The sequence below is a fragment of the Dreissena polymorpha genome, chromosome 7 (assembly GCF_020536995.1).
Source record: "Dreissena polymorpha isolate Duluth1 chromosome 7, UMN_Dpol_1.0, whole genome shotgun sequence".
Lineage (NCBI taxonomy): Eukaryota > Metazoa > Mollusca > Bivalvia > Myida > Dreissenidae > Dreissena > Dreissena polymorpha.
In genome coordinates, this window is record NC_068361.1 from 108567144 (window position 1) to 108582852 (window position 15709).

The 15709-nt window shown below is 35.5% G+C and overlaps 2 protein-coding genes across 2 annotated transcripts in view; one reads left to right on the top strand and one right to left on the bottom strand.

The window, feature by feature from the left end:
• Positions 1–15709, top strand: part of LOC127838518 (E3 ubiquitin-protein ligase TRIM33-like) — a 91650-nt gene that overhangs the window by 18132 nt on the left and 57809 nt on the right. The window lies entirely within an intron of this gene.
• Positions 10790–15557, bottom strand: LOC127838509 (transient receptor potential cation channel subfamily V member 5-like). Its single transcript, XM_052366296.1, has 3 exons — positions 15285–15557; positions 14022–14411; positions 10790–12888 (listed from the first exon to the last, which is right to left on the bottom strand). The coding sequence occupies exons 2-3, from the start codon at positions 14349–14351 to the stop codon at positions 10912–10914; spliced, it is 2307 nt and encodes a 768-aa protein (XP_052222256.1). The 5' UTR covers positions 14352–14411; positions 15285–15557; the 3' UTR covers positions 10790–10911.

Below are 15709 nucleotides of genomic sequence, written 5' to 3' on the forward strand. Positions count from 1 at the left end.
CGTTCAGTGTATGAAATACACGAGTTACTGTATATCATAATGCCATAGTAAGGACAAAGTAAATGTACAGTACTCAATCAATCTAACAATCTAAATGCATATGGTCAGTTCCACTTTTAAAATATAATACCTCATATTAGGTGCAAATCGTGAAGGATTTTTTTTCGGATGGAATAAAATAAATTAAAAAAAGCCACCTCCCCCTCCCCTTCATTTGGTTTGAAAAACTATCTGGCCTGAAAAAAAAACTTAACATTATTGTTTAGCTTTATGAAGGTATGTTATTCCTTTTTTGACGATGCTGCTAAGCGGCTCGTATAAGTTATCATACCATGAAAAAAACTTCACAGTGGCGACCTATGTAAAAGACCGAGCCAGTCCGATTGAGTTAGCTCGATTTTTCTACCGTACCCGGGAAATGTAACGCTATATCAGTTGTTGTTGGCTATTTGTTTTAATTAATTGTATATTCACATTTATGTCAATTTTCTGTGAAATGGCCTTTATTTATTATCGGAACACATGCTCAAAAAGTGCAGTTTTTTTGAAAGAGAAGTTTGTTTAAGGGGTGTTGCGGCCGTTTATTTAACCGAGGATATATTTATAGCAACACCGATGATGCTATTATCACAACTCAATATTTTTGTTATCAGTATCATCAGAAATGACCGAGTTGGTTCATAATACAATTGACATGACGCCTAGACGAGTTTCTTTTGTTTTCCTCTTTAAAAAAACGATTAAAAATGGTTAAACGGTGTCAATGGGGATTATGTTACTCGGACAATCGATATCCTGACAGATTAGTTGGTGACATTGAATTTATTTCGAGAAATTCACGGTATGGGGATCCTCTCCCTTTCGTTGACTTCTGAAAATACGGGATTTGACGTCGATTTCATCGTTATTTCCCCTTAAAATTCGGACAGAGTCAATGTACGACTCATATGCAAATTTTCTTCCTTGAATTCGTTGACGTAGAGAGCATCTATACGGCAAAAAAATGTTCACCAAAATCATCGGGTATATCGCTTAACCGTATCATAGACATGTTCATCTGCATTACTTTACGAGAACTGAAACCCAGCATGAAGCTTAATTCATGCTGTGTTTCATTACTCTGATAGTAATGCACTTAATTGACATCATACAAAGTCATGATATTTGAAGGTGACATGTGATATATTATCTTATAAACGGTATCTACACATTTGCTCTCATGTGGTGTCAATGCAACTCTGACATTTGGTATCCAGAAAGATAAGTTAGATGAATTAAATTTATACCATTTCCAACGCGGCAATGCGGTCTTGACAAGAGCGCAAGGAAGCTTCAAGAATTACCGAGATCCCCTTTATAGAACATGAATTTATTTCACAAACTTTAAATGTCATATAAGCAATAACTAAGCATTATTAAGTATGTATTATGTCATGTGTGCATGTAAAATAATTGAGAATTTTGGTACCCAATTCGTGTAACTTTACGAAATCTCCGTTAAAAATCGCGTTTCTGAGTGTGTCAGAAACAAGTGAAAACCATTGTGTTATTACTAGTATTTTAATAAAGACGTATCGATAAATGCTATTGTAAAAGAGTTATTATTACTGATATTAGTTAACCAATAAATGCGGTAACTTCGGGGAAGTCGGTACCTGCGCGAGCGTCTGATATTGGTAGCCTTATTAATTTATAATAGCCTGACCGTATTCCATTTCGTACAACGCTAATTTTATATCAGACAATGTCCGAACTTACTGTGTTGTTTTGCGCTTTAAATTATAGTGATTGATAAATGTCCCATAAGAAATGTTTAATATGATTAATATCACTTTTATACGCAATACCATGTGGGATTAAGGTACCCACCCGTCGTCAGAAAGCGCGTAAAACTTTACCGAATTCCCAGTTATAAAGCGCTATTTCGTGTCAAATACACGGGTAGGGGGGAATGTTTCGGTAATAATTTTGTTAATAACACGGGTAAATACCGGTGAAGTGTTGATTTATTGCAAATACCACCATTACACGTAATAACGGGTTCGATTTCGGTAAGCGCGCAAGCGTTGGAGAGCGTGTTTAATGTACCGATTTACCCGTTATAAATAGCTGATGTTTTCTTTACTCGTATATTTTTTGCATTTGCAGAATAACTAAATGGCATCAACCCCTTTACACGTGTAATATGGTGTTAAACAAGTCCATAAAATCATCCAGAATATCGCGTAAATCTATATGCAGTCTATAGGCAAAGAAGCCATTTTGGTGTTAGCTTGTCTAGGTTTTCTTCCCGCTGAGCCACGTGATTAAGTGGGCGGAGCGATCACTGATAAGGCGTCATGTCAATTACCTGTTCTATCTCCGGGCATACGACCGTTAGCTATGATATGGTTGGTTGATTTGCACATGGAGATTAAAGCTCGGCCTTGAAAGTCAGTTATATGATCATTCATTCGCTTCGGAATGTGTCCAAAATTTAGTTCACTTGAATTTGTATTAACGTTGTTATAATCATCTTTATGTTTATTGTATTCTAATATATATCGGATAATAAGCCAGTTCTTGAATTTAAATCTCCTACGATAAAAGTGTATCCTAAGGTGCAATATTGTTCTATGTTATTTTCCATTTCTTCGAAAAAATCAAAATCTACTTTTTTTAAGACTTTTGAACTAGGTGGTGGAATGTAAGTACAACAAATGTAAACATCTTTATCAAAATTGAACATTTTGCTATCTAATTTTAACCATATTATGCCATAGTCATTTACTTTTACAATTGATATTTTATCTTTTAAAGCAGTTTTAAAATAAACAGAAATACCTCCGGCTTTTCGGCCTTTTTTAACTCCATAAGATTTATGTCCATAAATATGTCTGCTTTCAAAGTTTTGTATGTTTAAATTTTGCACTCTTTTTTTGTTGGTCCAAGTTTCGCTTAATAAGATAATATCATATTGATTAATATATTCTAAAAAGTCAATGTCATTTAGTTTTCGTATAAGTCCGTTTACATTCCACGAAATTATTTTTAACTTTCCATTGTCCTAATTGTTTATTTCTTGGTAGGTGCCGTTCTGTCCTTTTACTAGTAGTCTGGATCCAGCCCATTTGGTGATTCTTCCAGCTGTGCGTCCTCTGTCAACTATGTGCTGTTTGGTGCGCCTTTTTTTCGAGTGTGACCTTTCGTTTGTTGAATTCCAACCCCTTGGTGTAGCGTCCTTAGATCTTGGTTGTTGTCGATTGAGGCTTTTCGGACGAGTTCTCGGTCAGAGTAATGGTGAAATTTTGCCACGATGGGTCGTGTTCTTTCGGGTGAAGCTTTTCCTATACGGTGTACTCTATCGAGCTCGATGTTCTTTTCAATCCGTAGCACATCTCGAATTAATGTCTTAATGGTTTCTTCGCAATTTTCTTGATTTGATGTTTCTTTTATTCCACGAAAAAGTAGATTTTCTCTTAGACTATGAAATTCCAATTTATCATTTAAGTCCTCAATCTGGGTTAGTTTTGTTTGATAAGTGTGCAGGGTATTTTCGAATTTGTTGGATTTTTCGTTGAACATTTTGATCTGCTCCTCTGATTTGTTAAGTTTTAATTTAGTTTCTTCGAACTGTCCATTTATAAAGTTGCAGCTGTTTTCCATAGGTTTCACTTGAAGTTCTAACTGTTCTACCTTAAGTGTGATTTTAGAGACGGATTCTTCAATTTTGTCTATCTTTGATACTACGATATTGTTCTGTTGCTTGATTGTTTTTATGTCCTCTATCAATCCCGTGGCCCAAGGAGGAGGGCTCATCGGGCTCATGGCGGGGTTCAAAGTGGGGTTCATGGTGGGGTTCATGGAGGGGTTCATGGTGCTTTGATATTGTTGGCCGAAACCTCCAAATTGGTTCATCGGTGGAGAGGAAACCCCGAACTGATTGTTATAGAGTGGTGATCCTGTATTGATGTTCATGTTCCAAATAGCGTCCTGTAAACAATAGTTGTCGAAATTGAAAGCGGTCGGAGTTGTGGCCAAGTTTACACGTTTTTCTGCATTATTAACATTGTTCTTGTCGCATGTACTGTAGACAGCGCTTACATCGGAACCGGTTTTGCCGTTATTTTCGTGCGATAATCCCGAACTTATTTTGGCGGGCTCAATTGGTGATATTGTTTTTCTCTTTTTAGCCTTTTTTGCACTTTTGTTTACGTTTTTTCTTTATTTTTCTTATGTGACATGAGGATTATCCTACTATTTTCACTTAAGGTTCATGAAGAGGCTTCATTTTGAAAAATGTGGGACCCCTAGCATTGAACTCAAATTTGACTAAAGGAAGAGTGCCCCATTGAAAATGTATACATATATGCTTGAAAGGATTTTTTCCTTCAAACTGCTACCAATTTTGTACATCAACGTATCATAACATCCACAAAATCAATCAAACTACAAAGCGATTTTAACACTAAAATATACATTATTTTCAAAAATCTGAATCATGTTTATTCCACGTATTTCGGCGGAAAATTATATAACTAGTGAATAATATCGACATTGACGAGGGCAAGTTACGCTTAAATAGTAAAAAAAGTTTACATATCTAAAAATATCAAAACTCGAACACATGTCATTTCATCACCATGGGAGCAGCCATTTTTAAATTAATAAAATAGAAAGAAACATGCTAAAAACTCACTCATCGCCTAATTGACATTCCAAACGGTTGACGATGACAAATGCATTGGATTGTAATCTTTCCCTTGATGTTTGCAAACTGCACGATCAGACCTCATAAACACTCAAAAGAATAACTATGTAAGAAGCATTTCACCAATGTTTACAATCGTTGTCGAATCACTGTACTTATATTATTGCGCATAAAATAGTACGCTTACAGACTGACAGATGGTGTAAAATTTGCAATTTGGTTGAGAGGTAAATAACAAAATTGTTAAGCCTTTGAAATATAATTGTGACTCTTATTATCCACCGTACCTGGATTTTTAAAAAGTAGTTACGTTTTAGTTATTTTTAGAACTTTGTTTAGGATATTTATCCAAAAAAGGCAGTTGAATAAAAACTCATTTGTTGTTTTATGGCAATTATTTTCTGTGAAATGTTGCTAACTTGACCTTGTATATGTATATAGCTTTGTATTTATTCAACTTAAGGTAGTGCATATCCTTCCTAACTTTAGATTGAGATTTTGTAAATTAGTGTAAAAATGTATTGGTTTTAAACCAAAATATGAAAAAAGCACACAAATATTGAATGTCAAAAATGTGTTTATGTTATTCTATCCGTCTTAAGCTTTAAAATGATATATAGTTTGACCATATTGTACCAAATTCAATGAAGAAAAACCAAAGAGAAGTTTTAATGAAATTTATCCCCCCCCCCCCATGAACCTTAAATTCAAAACTTCCTTCGAAATGCACGTTTAAATCCATTGTTTTTCACATAAATTTAAGAGCATTAAAATCCATGTCTGCACACCTGCGCATGCGTAATACATAAAACCAATGCAATAAAATAATCAGACGATACTCTAATTGCCAATTAAGTCTGAATTGACAATAAACGACGTCGCACACAGACGATAAGGTGATACAAACTTTTCAAGTAGAACTTTTAATCGGCAGCGTGTTTATTTAACAATTGACAGTTTCAAACTGAGAACTGATTTTTCTGTTGTATTTAGCATGTTTGGCATTGTATCGCCGCTTACACACGTATACTCTAATGGTCAATTTAATTGACAATTAAATTGGCCGTCCAACAGATAAAGCGTCGTGCGACGCGAAACGATATTTTGGGAAACTGCGAGGATTGCTTATACACATGTATAGATAAACAAGAGATGTGTTTGTCAGAAACACAATGCCCCCTACTGCGCCGCATTGAAATAAAATTTCTATTTATCATTTGGCAGGTATAGAAATCATCTCCCTTTAAAGGTTATAACTTCCCTTGAATTTTGCCCAATCCAACCGGGGGGATAGGGAGGGTCTCACAGTCAATTATGACCATGTCAGACATCACTGACAACCAAGGCTTGTGGTTTAAAAGAGATCATAGCCTGAGTTTTTTTTCTTCTTCATAAAATTTTATTAAATCGTACCCTGGGGTGTAGAGCGCCCCAGGTACCCGCTAAAAGAACTCCAAATGCAAATATACAAAACTAGGTGACTATTTAATTTAAGAGAAACTTGTTTAACCTGTATTGAATACACCAAATAATAATTGATTATAAACAGTCTTTCACATAGCGTCTGCACGCTTAAAATGAAGTTATATTTTTAAAAACAGTTTTTCACTGCGTCTGCACGCATAATTGCTTTTAACATTTAAGTACCATTTAGAAGATTATTGAAGCAATTAAATAATACAAATAATAAGTCACCTCCTTAAAATGAGCGGGTCTTAATTATTATTTAAAAAAGAGATTTTTCAAGTCTATTTTTAATTAAGAAATATAAAAATATGTCACACACCTAAGTGAGAATGTATATGAGGAAAAATAGTAATACTGTTATTACTAAGAAATTATACAAACACAAATCGATTCCTGTGTGCTCCCTCAGTTCATGCACGGGCACTCACCGCGAGAGCCCACAGCAAACTTAAAAAAATAAATACAAGTCTACAGCTGCACCGCCCGGGAGATAGAGCTGAGGCGCGTCTATAGCCTGCGGCACCACCACCAACCCGCCTCAGCCCCACCTCCCAGATTAGCCTGAAGAAAGTGCGACAATAAATATAAATTATTTTTTGAAAGAAAACAGACAATCTCTTTACTTGAGGAAATATTTGTCAAGTATCCTATGACCTACATGATTGAAAATGTGTTAATGGTATGTCGAAATGCACAGTGATGAAAAATGAGTGACGATGAAATTCAATGAGTGAAATGAGATGAGCCCAACACTGGGTTACACAATGTATGAAACAATGATTGAAATGATTCATAGGAATACTGATGATAAAAGCGATGATGTAAACATTCATATTTTACACGTTACAATTCACAAATGCAATGAAAACAAAAACACTGCACTATAAACACTATCACGTTCTCTCTCCGATCCAGGACGACAACTCGAGTAACAACCACCAACGGCCCCGCAGTCGTCATCCTGAAATCAGAGAGAAAAACGCAAACAGCAGAAGAACATTCAGCAAATAATAACATATTAAATATTAGCATAAATTAATGGATTCAAATCCATTCTAAATTCAACAGTTCCATTGTTAACATCACAATAATCTCCCCAAACACGATCAAAGTTTTCAAATTTAAGTATTCTAAAATCTAACAAAATTCGATACTTTAGTCTGTTAATAAATTTACAAATAAGATCAAAAGGGGAAAACAGTTTTTTTTTCATATTTCACTTGATTTCTGCATTTCCAAATAATATTCCTTGATCCGGATAATAAAACTAAAATTACATAATTAATTATTGGACCATATGAGTAATCAACATTGAGAAATTGAAATTGCTTCAAAGACAGTTTATGGTTATCTGCCGTAAGAACATGCATTAAAAATAATACCACTTTATTAATAGAAGTAGAAATAAAACACAAAACAAATAAGTGATCTATTGCTTCAGGCTTGGAACAAAAAGTACATTTACTGGATTTGAACATATTTTTTGAGAATAAAAACTGATTTGTGAAAAGAGCATTGTGTATGAGTGAAAAACAAGTATTCCTACATTCTGGATCAATAGCGCAAGAAAACACGTTTTTGAAAGAATTATTAAAATCAACAAATATATAAATTCCAACACATTGTGGAACTTGATTCATAGATTCTATGAAATAATTATATATTAATTTAACTGGCCAAGAAGAATGAACTTGAGAATTACAATTCTCAACAAAATTATTGAAAACATTTAAACATTTTTCATAAAAAGAAGTAATAAACTCACTATGTGGTTTATTAATATCATTAAGTAAAGGAATATATTCTCTTAATTGAATGCCAATCCAATAGATAGCAAATTCTACCCATGGAGCAGGATGATTATTTATTATCTTAAAAATGTGACTTAAATAAAAAGCATTTATTCTAAAATTATGGAACATTCAGGCCCCCTTTTAAAAATGGTAAGTATAAAGTCTTTCTAGAAATGGGTTCGAATTTTCGACCCCAAATAAATGTAAAACATAATCGTTGTAATAATGTGACATAATGACTAGGAACAATTTGAACCTTTATGAAATATAATATTTTTGAAAAAACAAAAGTATTTAAAATTGAACTTTTACCTTTATAGGATTTACCTCTTGTTTTCCATAAATTAAGAGTTCTTTCAAAACTAATTAATAAGTCATTAAATAAATCATCATCAGTTAATTTATGACCAAATTTATATCCTAAAAATTTACAATTTTTAACCCACGAAATGCCAAAAAACAAAACAAAATCATAGCCAGAGTTGATGATGTATCTATGGACATAAGTCCACAGGTAAGTAATGAACATCAAAGAAATTATAATTATATTATTTAAAAAAAACTTTGACAAAACAACCATTTGGGTTATAAATAATCAAAATAATAAATCTGTACAGTAACTGTGAAAAGAACTTCAATTCTTGGTAAGAAAATATATAATATGAGATTTATAATTATATAAATTACTTCCCTTGAAAATAATTGTCTGTTACAAATCTCTATATTTAGTAGCAAATAATTAAAAGCCACTACCGTGACTGTAGATTCACCGCTCAAAATGTGCAGGTCCATGAGATACACATGCATGCCAAATATATAAAGTGGCTTTGTTCACTATTGAAAATTTTTCTCCCTTTTAAAAGCTTATTACTTCCGTTAAATCTGTATTTTTTCCGTAGACCGTAAAGGATGACCTTGACCTTGACCATTTACCACAATGTGTTTGTCAGAAACACAATGCCGCCGTCTGAGCCGCTTTGATTTTTTAACAAAAATATATACGTGGGCAGGTCAGATAACTATGTCCATTTAAAGCTTATTTCTTCCCTTGACTTTGTTTCTTCGACCCTAGAAATTGAAGGATGATGTTCACCTTAAAATTTTACCAATCAAAATGTGCAGCTCAATGAGATACACATGCATGCCAAATATCAAGGTGCTATCTTCAATATTTAAAAAGTTATGGCGAATGTTAAAGTTTTTTTCGAATGGACGGACGGACTGACATACTGACTGACGGACAGTTCAACTGCTATATGCCACCCTACCGGGGGCATGAAAATAAATCCCCTTTAACATGAGCGTGGATGGTCGAGTGGTCCAGGCGGGAGACTTTTTACTATCACTCCAGGGGTCAGTGGTTCGAGCGCTGTTGAGGGTGACTTTTTTCCTTTTTTTAAATTGTATTCTTGTTTTTTTACTGGAGATTTTTAGTTCAAATGTTTAATTTTTATCAATATAAAACATTTACAGCATTTAATGACAATCTTCAATACATGCTAAAATCTGTTGGACGGCCCCTTTAATTACGTCGCGCGCAGACAATCAGGTGATAAAAACTTTTTAAGTATAATCACGGACAATAACGTCTTACGCCCCAAAAATAACAAAATGCAAATAAGAAATAAAAGACAACAAAATCAATTACGATACATTTTATTAACAGTATAACGGTAACTGAACATAGCGTTCCGGTACGGTACGAGACTTCAGAGAAAATGCAAATGGTTGCCGCGATGATTCAAAACACACGATGTAGATGCATATCGGTGGCCTTTCTGTCAAAATGCTGCCTCTCTGTTCATTCTTGGCTGCCTCTCTGTCATAAACATGAAAATGGATGATCGACATTCACAAAACAGGAAAGAAAATCCAAAAATTAAAACCCGTAAACAAATTTGTGCATAAAAGAGGTGGTCCATGAGTTGAACCATATATCCAGCTACAGGTTCACAGGATTCCGCAGGTCAAAACACTTATCACAAACTCTATCGAAGATGGAATGATGACGAGGTTGGTGGAACAATCGTGCATACATGCCACTTTGATGACTTTTAAAATACCTTTTCCCTTATAATCTGTATGATCAAATTCTTACGTTCAATGTATGCTATATAGTAATTTTCATCGATTTCATTAAAAATGCCTACTTTCGCTTTCGTTGTGGCACGGAAAGGCCACCGATATGTTTCTACACCGTGAAACAACTGACAAGTGTCCAATGTGGCCAGGGTAAGCCCAGTTAACTCGATTTCTTTTGAGAAATTTCGTTTATCTTCACAAGTATCTCGCTTATAAAACGAGACACCCACTGTAACTTATTACTTTGAGTCTTAAAAATGCATCGTATAAGCAAAAGTGCACAGTATATATTTTAACGTAATTTTCATGACTTCGGATGTAAATTTTCGGATACTTTTTCCCCATTTAAATCGAGACCGATTGCTGTTGCGGGAAAATATGATCCCTGTATATGTATATATGTGTATAACAAATGGACAGTTTTGATGTTTTTTCGGAGGGGGTAGCAGCTTATGCCAGGTTCCTGTGTGATACGTAACATGTCAATGATTTTCTTTACAACAACAATAAGTAGAAACTATTTGTGTCATACAAAATTGGATTGATTTATAATAGAAAAATGCATCATTTAATTTATGCAATTTATAAACATCGCAATAAATAATGAGCACAACTTCATTTAAAACATAATTAAATGATTATTGAAGTAGTCTAAATTTCTTGAATTTTGAATTCTACTCACTGTAATCTCTACATATTATGTAGCAATTTTAAAAGTAGTTGAAGTCAACCATGGGTCAAAACAAACACTACAACGCAAATTGATGATCAGGGTTTTAAAAGTCTATAAATTCTCCGTAAATGTAAATACAAAAAACACAACAAAGCACTTCAAATATCACATTCTTTTCAGCGGGCAGCTATTCCACATACTCATGTTCACATGTGACTGTCACTGATGATATTTATATCCAGAGAGCAAGGCGGAGCATGCTGATTGGTTGACCCATCTTGAGGCTGCACCTGCGATATTTGATGCCTCGGATTTTGGAGACTCGCCATTTGCTGGGGTATTTCCCGTTGTTGGGGATTTCCTACATACGAATCTGTGTCATCCTTTGGTTCTATGCGGTTCTTATTGCTCATTCGTTTGCTCAGTTGTGTTTCTCTGTTCTGAATCATTGCACTCCTGTCCAAGAAAAAGCGGTTTTGTTTGTCGATTGTTCTGGTGTTTTGGTCGTACCTGTTAACTTCAACATTTTTCCCGACCTGCTTTTTCATAAAAGGAGGCAGGATTCCCTCGAAGAACATTATGATGGACAGCTGCTGGACACGCCATTGTACATGCCTATTTTCGGAGACTAGCGTGCAAGTCTGAGACATCATGGCCACGAGCGCATTCAGCATAAGGACGTATGTCAATATGACAAAAATTACAAATAGGGTAACAGCTATCCAGGGTCTTCTAGCCTCGTAAAGTTCTTCGATTTCACCCAGACCCAGCATGAGTTTAAACATGAGCAGCATGGTGTGCTGGAAGGATACAAGGTCGGTATTTGAGGTCGTTGACCCCTTGAAGGTCATGTGCAGGGCGGTGGTGAAGGCTATAAGCATGAAAAGTATCAAAAGGGAAAACCGAATCATGTCCCCGAAGATGATCTTTTGGATCATTACTGTGAAGAAGCTGAACTTTTTATAGGCCCGCGTGAAGAACATTGTGAACCACCATCCCGTGATTAGCCCAATCATGAGAGTATGATTCTCGTAGTTAGTGATGGACCTGGTCAGTATGACGTCTAGTATGAGGCACACAGAGAAAATGGTGAGAATGATGCGGTAGATGCCGTTGTGAAGGATGTTCACTAGCTGGACTAGCTCGTATGACTTGACCCGGAAAAACAGGTGAAATAATTCCTGAATAAAGTACAGAATTCCTACCACCAGATATATCCACATGAAAACATTAAGAAGTCCTTGCTGTTCATGTGTGGGGTTTGACTTGGTTGTCATGGAAACCGAAGTTGTCGTGGAGATATTGCCGTCTTGGGGTAATATGTCTTCGTAAGTTTCAGCTCTGTAGACACCATAAATTGTTAAAGCCACCATGAATAGCAAGTGAAATAAACCCCAAGCGTAGTAGAAGTATCTGTAAGTCAGCCATTTTGTTTTTATCACATGATGCACAATATCTTGTTGAATGAATTCAAAAGCTGAAGAGCTTTTTATATCGAACATGGTTTCGAGAACAGACTTTCGCTTTTGCCTCCTAAACAATGCAAAAGGATCACATGAAATAGTTGTCTGTTGGGAAAACTTTTCTTTCGATACTCCTTCTGCATTTGTGGGAGCCACGTATCGTTTCAAGCGTTCATGTTTCTGTGTCTGCTCCAGTGCCCACTTTTCCGTTGCTATGGTGTCAATGTCGGTGATGTCATAGGACTTCTCATCAAATAGACCGTCATGATTATTGAAAAAGCAGTACACGTTCCTAAGTTGAAGGATGAATTCAAAAATATCAGGTTGTGAAAGACTAGCACTGAGTTGAAGGGGATTCTGGTTTTGGTGGTTTGGGATGAACCACACAAAGGACTTGCTGTTTTGGTCGTTGTCCATGCTTGCTGATTTTATGCTTATGATTTTCTCGTGCAAATACTCCATGGTTAAATGAACCTTCCGCGCATGCTCTGGATATATGGCAGCGTATCGTATCAACGAATGAAGCACCGTCTCACCTTTGGTGTTCTGTCTCTCCAATTCGGCACCATTTCTCAGCAGGAGGTCGATCATTTGTTCGTTAAAGGTCAATGCGGCTACCGACAAAGGGAGCTCCCCCATCATGACTGTGTTTGCAAACATGTCCCCGGATGCGCACTGTTGTAGCAAGGCTGCCCTCACACTCTGACTCTCACTGTACACCTGCAGGGATGAATTTTTAGCTTTATATTTTACAGTTTGTGCCTCTTGGATTGTGAAAAATACCACCATAAACCATGACATTGTGAAAAATTGCATTGTGAATATGATTAATAATAACAGTACATGAATGTATTCCACTTGTTTTTAAGTGCATGTTTAACTGCATTTTTGCTGTTATAAAATAAAGAGTTACAGAATGTTATCTCTGTTAAATTCATTAAATAAACCAATTATTGAATGTACAGTAGACTCCGCAAACCCGACAGTCTGGGGACCGGCCTGATCGTCCGGTTTTCAGAGAGTTCCTGTTTACCAAGAGTATGCATATTGCCGAAATATACATTGTATGCATTGTGTTCAAAATCATATAAGAATAAAACAAACCATGTACATTTGCATGTACCATGTGATAACTGTACTCATGTAAGGTTTATGTTTAAAGCATTCTTCAAAAAATGTGTTTTTATTCGATTAATAGCAAAAAAACATTCCATACCGACTTGTTTTGATTAATCCCAAAGTGAGTGTGGTGCTTTATACATGTACATATTTGACATTTGTCATATAGGCGAGTGAGTCGTGTTCGAGTTCGCTATACATAGCTCTGAATTAATTAAACCTCAAAGACAATTTTGAAGAATAACGAATTGAGAAGACTTGTAGATTTGAGACTATTAATGCTGAAGATGCGTTTGAAATTAAGAAAAGGCAATGAATGAATTTGCAGACAGATGGATGGATATTTAACGGTCATATTTCTCACAATTTTATCTGACAAACAAACAAACAAACAACCATTTAAGCCTTAAAAACATGGCTATAAGATCTTTTAAACTACCCGAAAAGATCACAAGAAAGTGACGCAACGGCATGCGTTTATTTTGTAATTAAATTGTTTATCATAAGCTTAATAAAACCATCGAGTCAATCACTTTTTGGTGTTACCGCACGTCTATTATAGACATTCACAGTTTGTTTGACATTATTTAATCGAATTTCTTTAGCGCGGTAACGACTTGACACCTTTATGGTATGTTTAATCCAACACCATTTGTCTGGTATTGGCAGAGTCTACTGTAATATTGTTTGTCATCTTATTTGGGGACAATTTTTGGGCAAAACAAATCACTGACCTGGGAAAGTAAAACCTTCACGATTTCAATGTTGCACACGGCGATGGCCACGTGAAGGGCTGTCTGACCGAAGTAGTTTTTGGACTCCTTCCGTGCAATTGTCATTAGTTCAGGGCAGAACTTGACCAAACATTCGGTTATCTCGCTACTTTGGTTGAATTTGGCGGCGATGTGGAGCATGGATTCCCCTTCATGGGCCCTATAACTCGCCAGAGTGTGTTTTTTTCCGGCTCTTTTTAGGTCATCCAAAAGTATTTTGACTTTCTCGAAATTTCCACAACTCACTGCATTTACGAGTTTTTCGTACGCTTTCTTCTTGTTGAAGACCATGGTGCCCTTGCGGTGTCGTTGTTAGTTCTTTGGGTAGACCCTGTTCAGTGACTTTCCATTCTGGAAATAGGCATTTAAGAGTGTCAAATATTGCACGATTGAGCCCCTCATTGGGAAAACAGGGTTAAAAGCATGTGCATATGAGACTGGATTTTCGATAACAATTTCTGTCCTGTAAATGCAAAGTTCCTTTAGAGCAGAAAGGGTCGTCCTTGAACAGCCTATGCCCACTGCACAGTTAAATCTGGGAAGACATTTTGCAAATGCATTAAGCCCCAATTTTTAAGAGAGGAGCTCCATAGTTATTGAATGTCAATGTTTTACCACTTTTTGCAAACAAAATATAGAATATTCAATGTTGTTACTCTCGTCTTATTTGTTCACAATTGTTGCATGATTTGGTGTTGTCGAAATCTGCGTTTAGGTTTCGAAAAATGCTCATAACTTCTATGTCCCTTGAGATAAAGCCTTCATATTTGGTATGCATGTGTATATGGACAAGGCCTTACCATAGGCACAAAAATTTTGACCCCTGTGACCTTGACCTTGAACTTAGGGTCCGCGTTTAGGTTTCAAAATCTGCGTTTAGGTTTCGAAAAATGCCCATAACTTCTATGTCCCTTGAGATATAACCTTCATATTTGGTATGCATGTTTATATGGACAAGGCCTTTCAATACGCACAAACATTTTGATCCCTGTGACCTTGACCTTGAACTTAGAAAAATGCTATACCTTCTATCAAAGCGTTTATAGGGGGCATCAGCGGCATTAAGCCTCAGAGCTGAGCTCCATTGTTATTGAATGTCAGTGTTTTACCACTTTTTGCGCGCAAAAAAAAAATATATATTCAGTGATGTTACTGTTGTCTATTTTGTTCACAAATAGTTCATGATTTGGTGGTTGATAATAAATCCATGTTTTAAGTATTTACATTTATTTCTTAATGTTGAATGCTTCCTCTTCATACAGTTCTTTTATTTCTGTCTGTGCCTGAAGGCACGTAAGGCTCGAACAACTTCTTCATATGGTTGTCCGTTAAATGCTTGTACATGTTGTATTGCAACAAAAGTTTGTTACCAAAGTTAAATTGTTTTTACTCTCTCGTAAGCTGTTAAAATTTCTTTGAAGAATTGGCTTTCTGCTGCAGGACTGGTACAAAGTGAAACTTTTGTTTAACTATAATCAATTTATCACAAATGCCATGGGTGGTCAGTGAAGATTGTAAGCTTCATAATTTAAGTACAGAAGTGAATGCTTTCGAATAATTATGTATAAAAATAATGCATTATTTTATTGCACAAAATGCATTGTTTTTTTAAAAGCAAGATGAACATAAAAATTATCAAGAATACATAC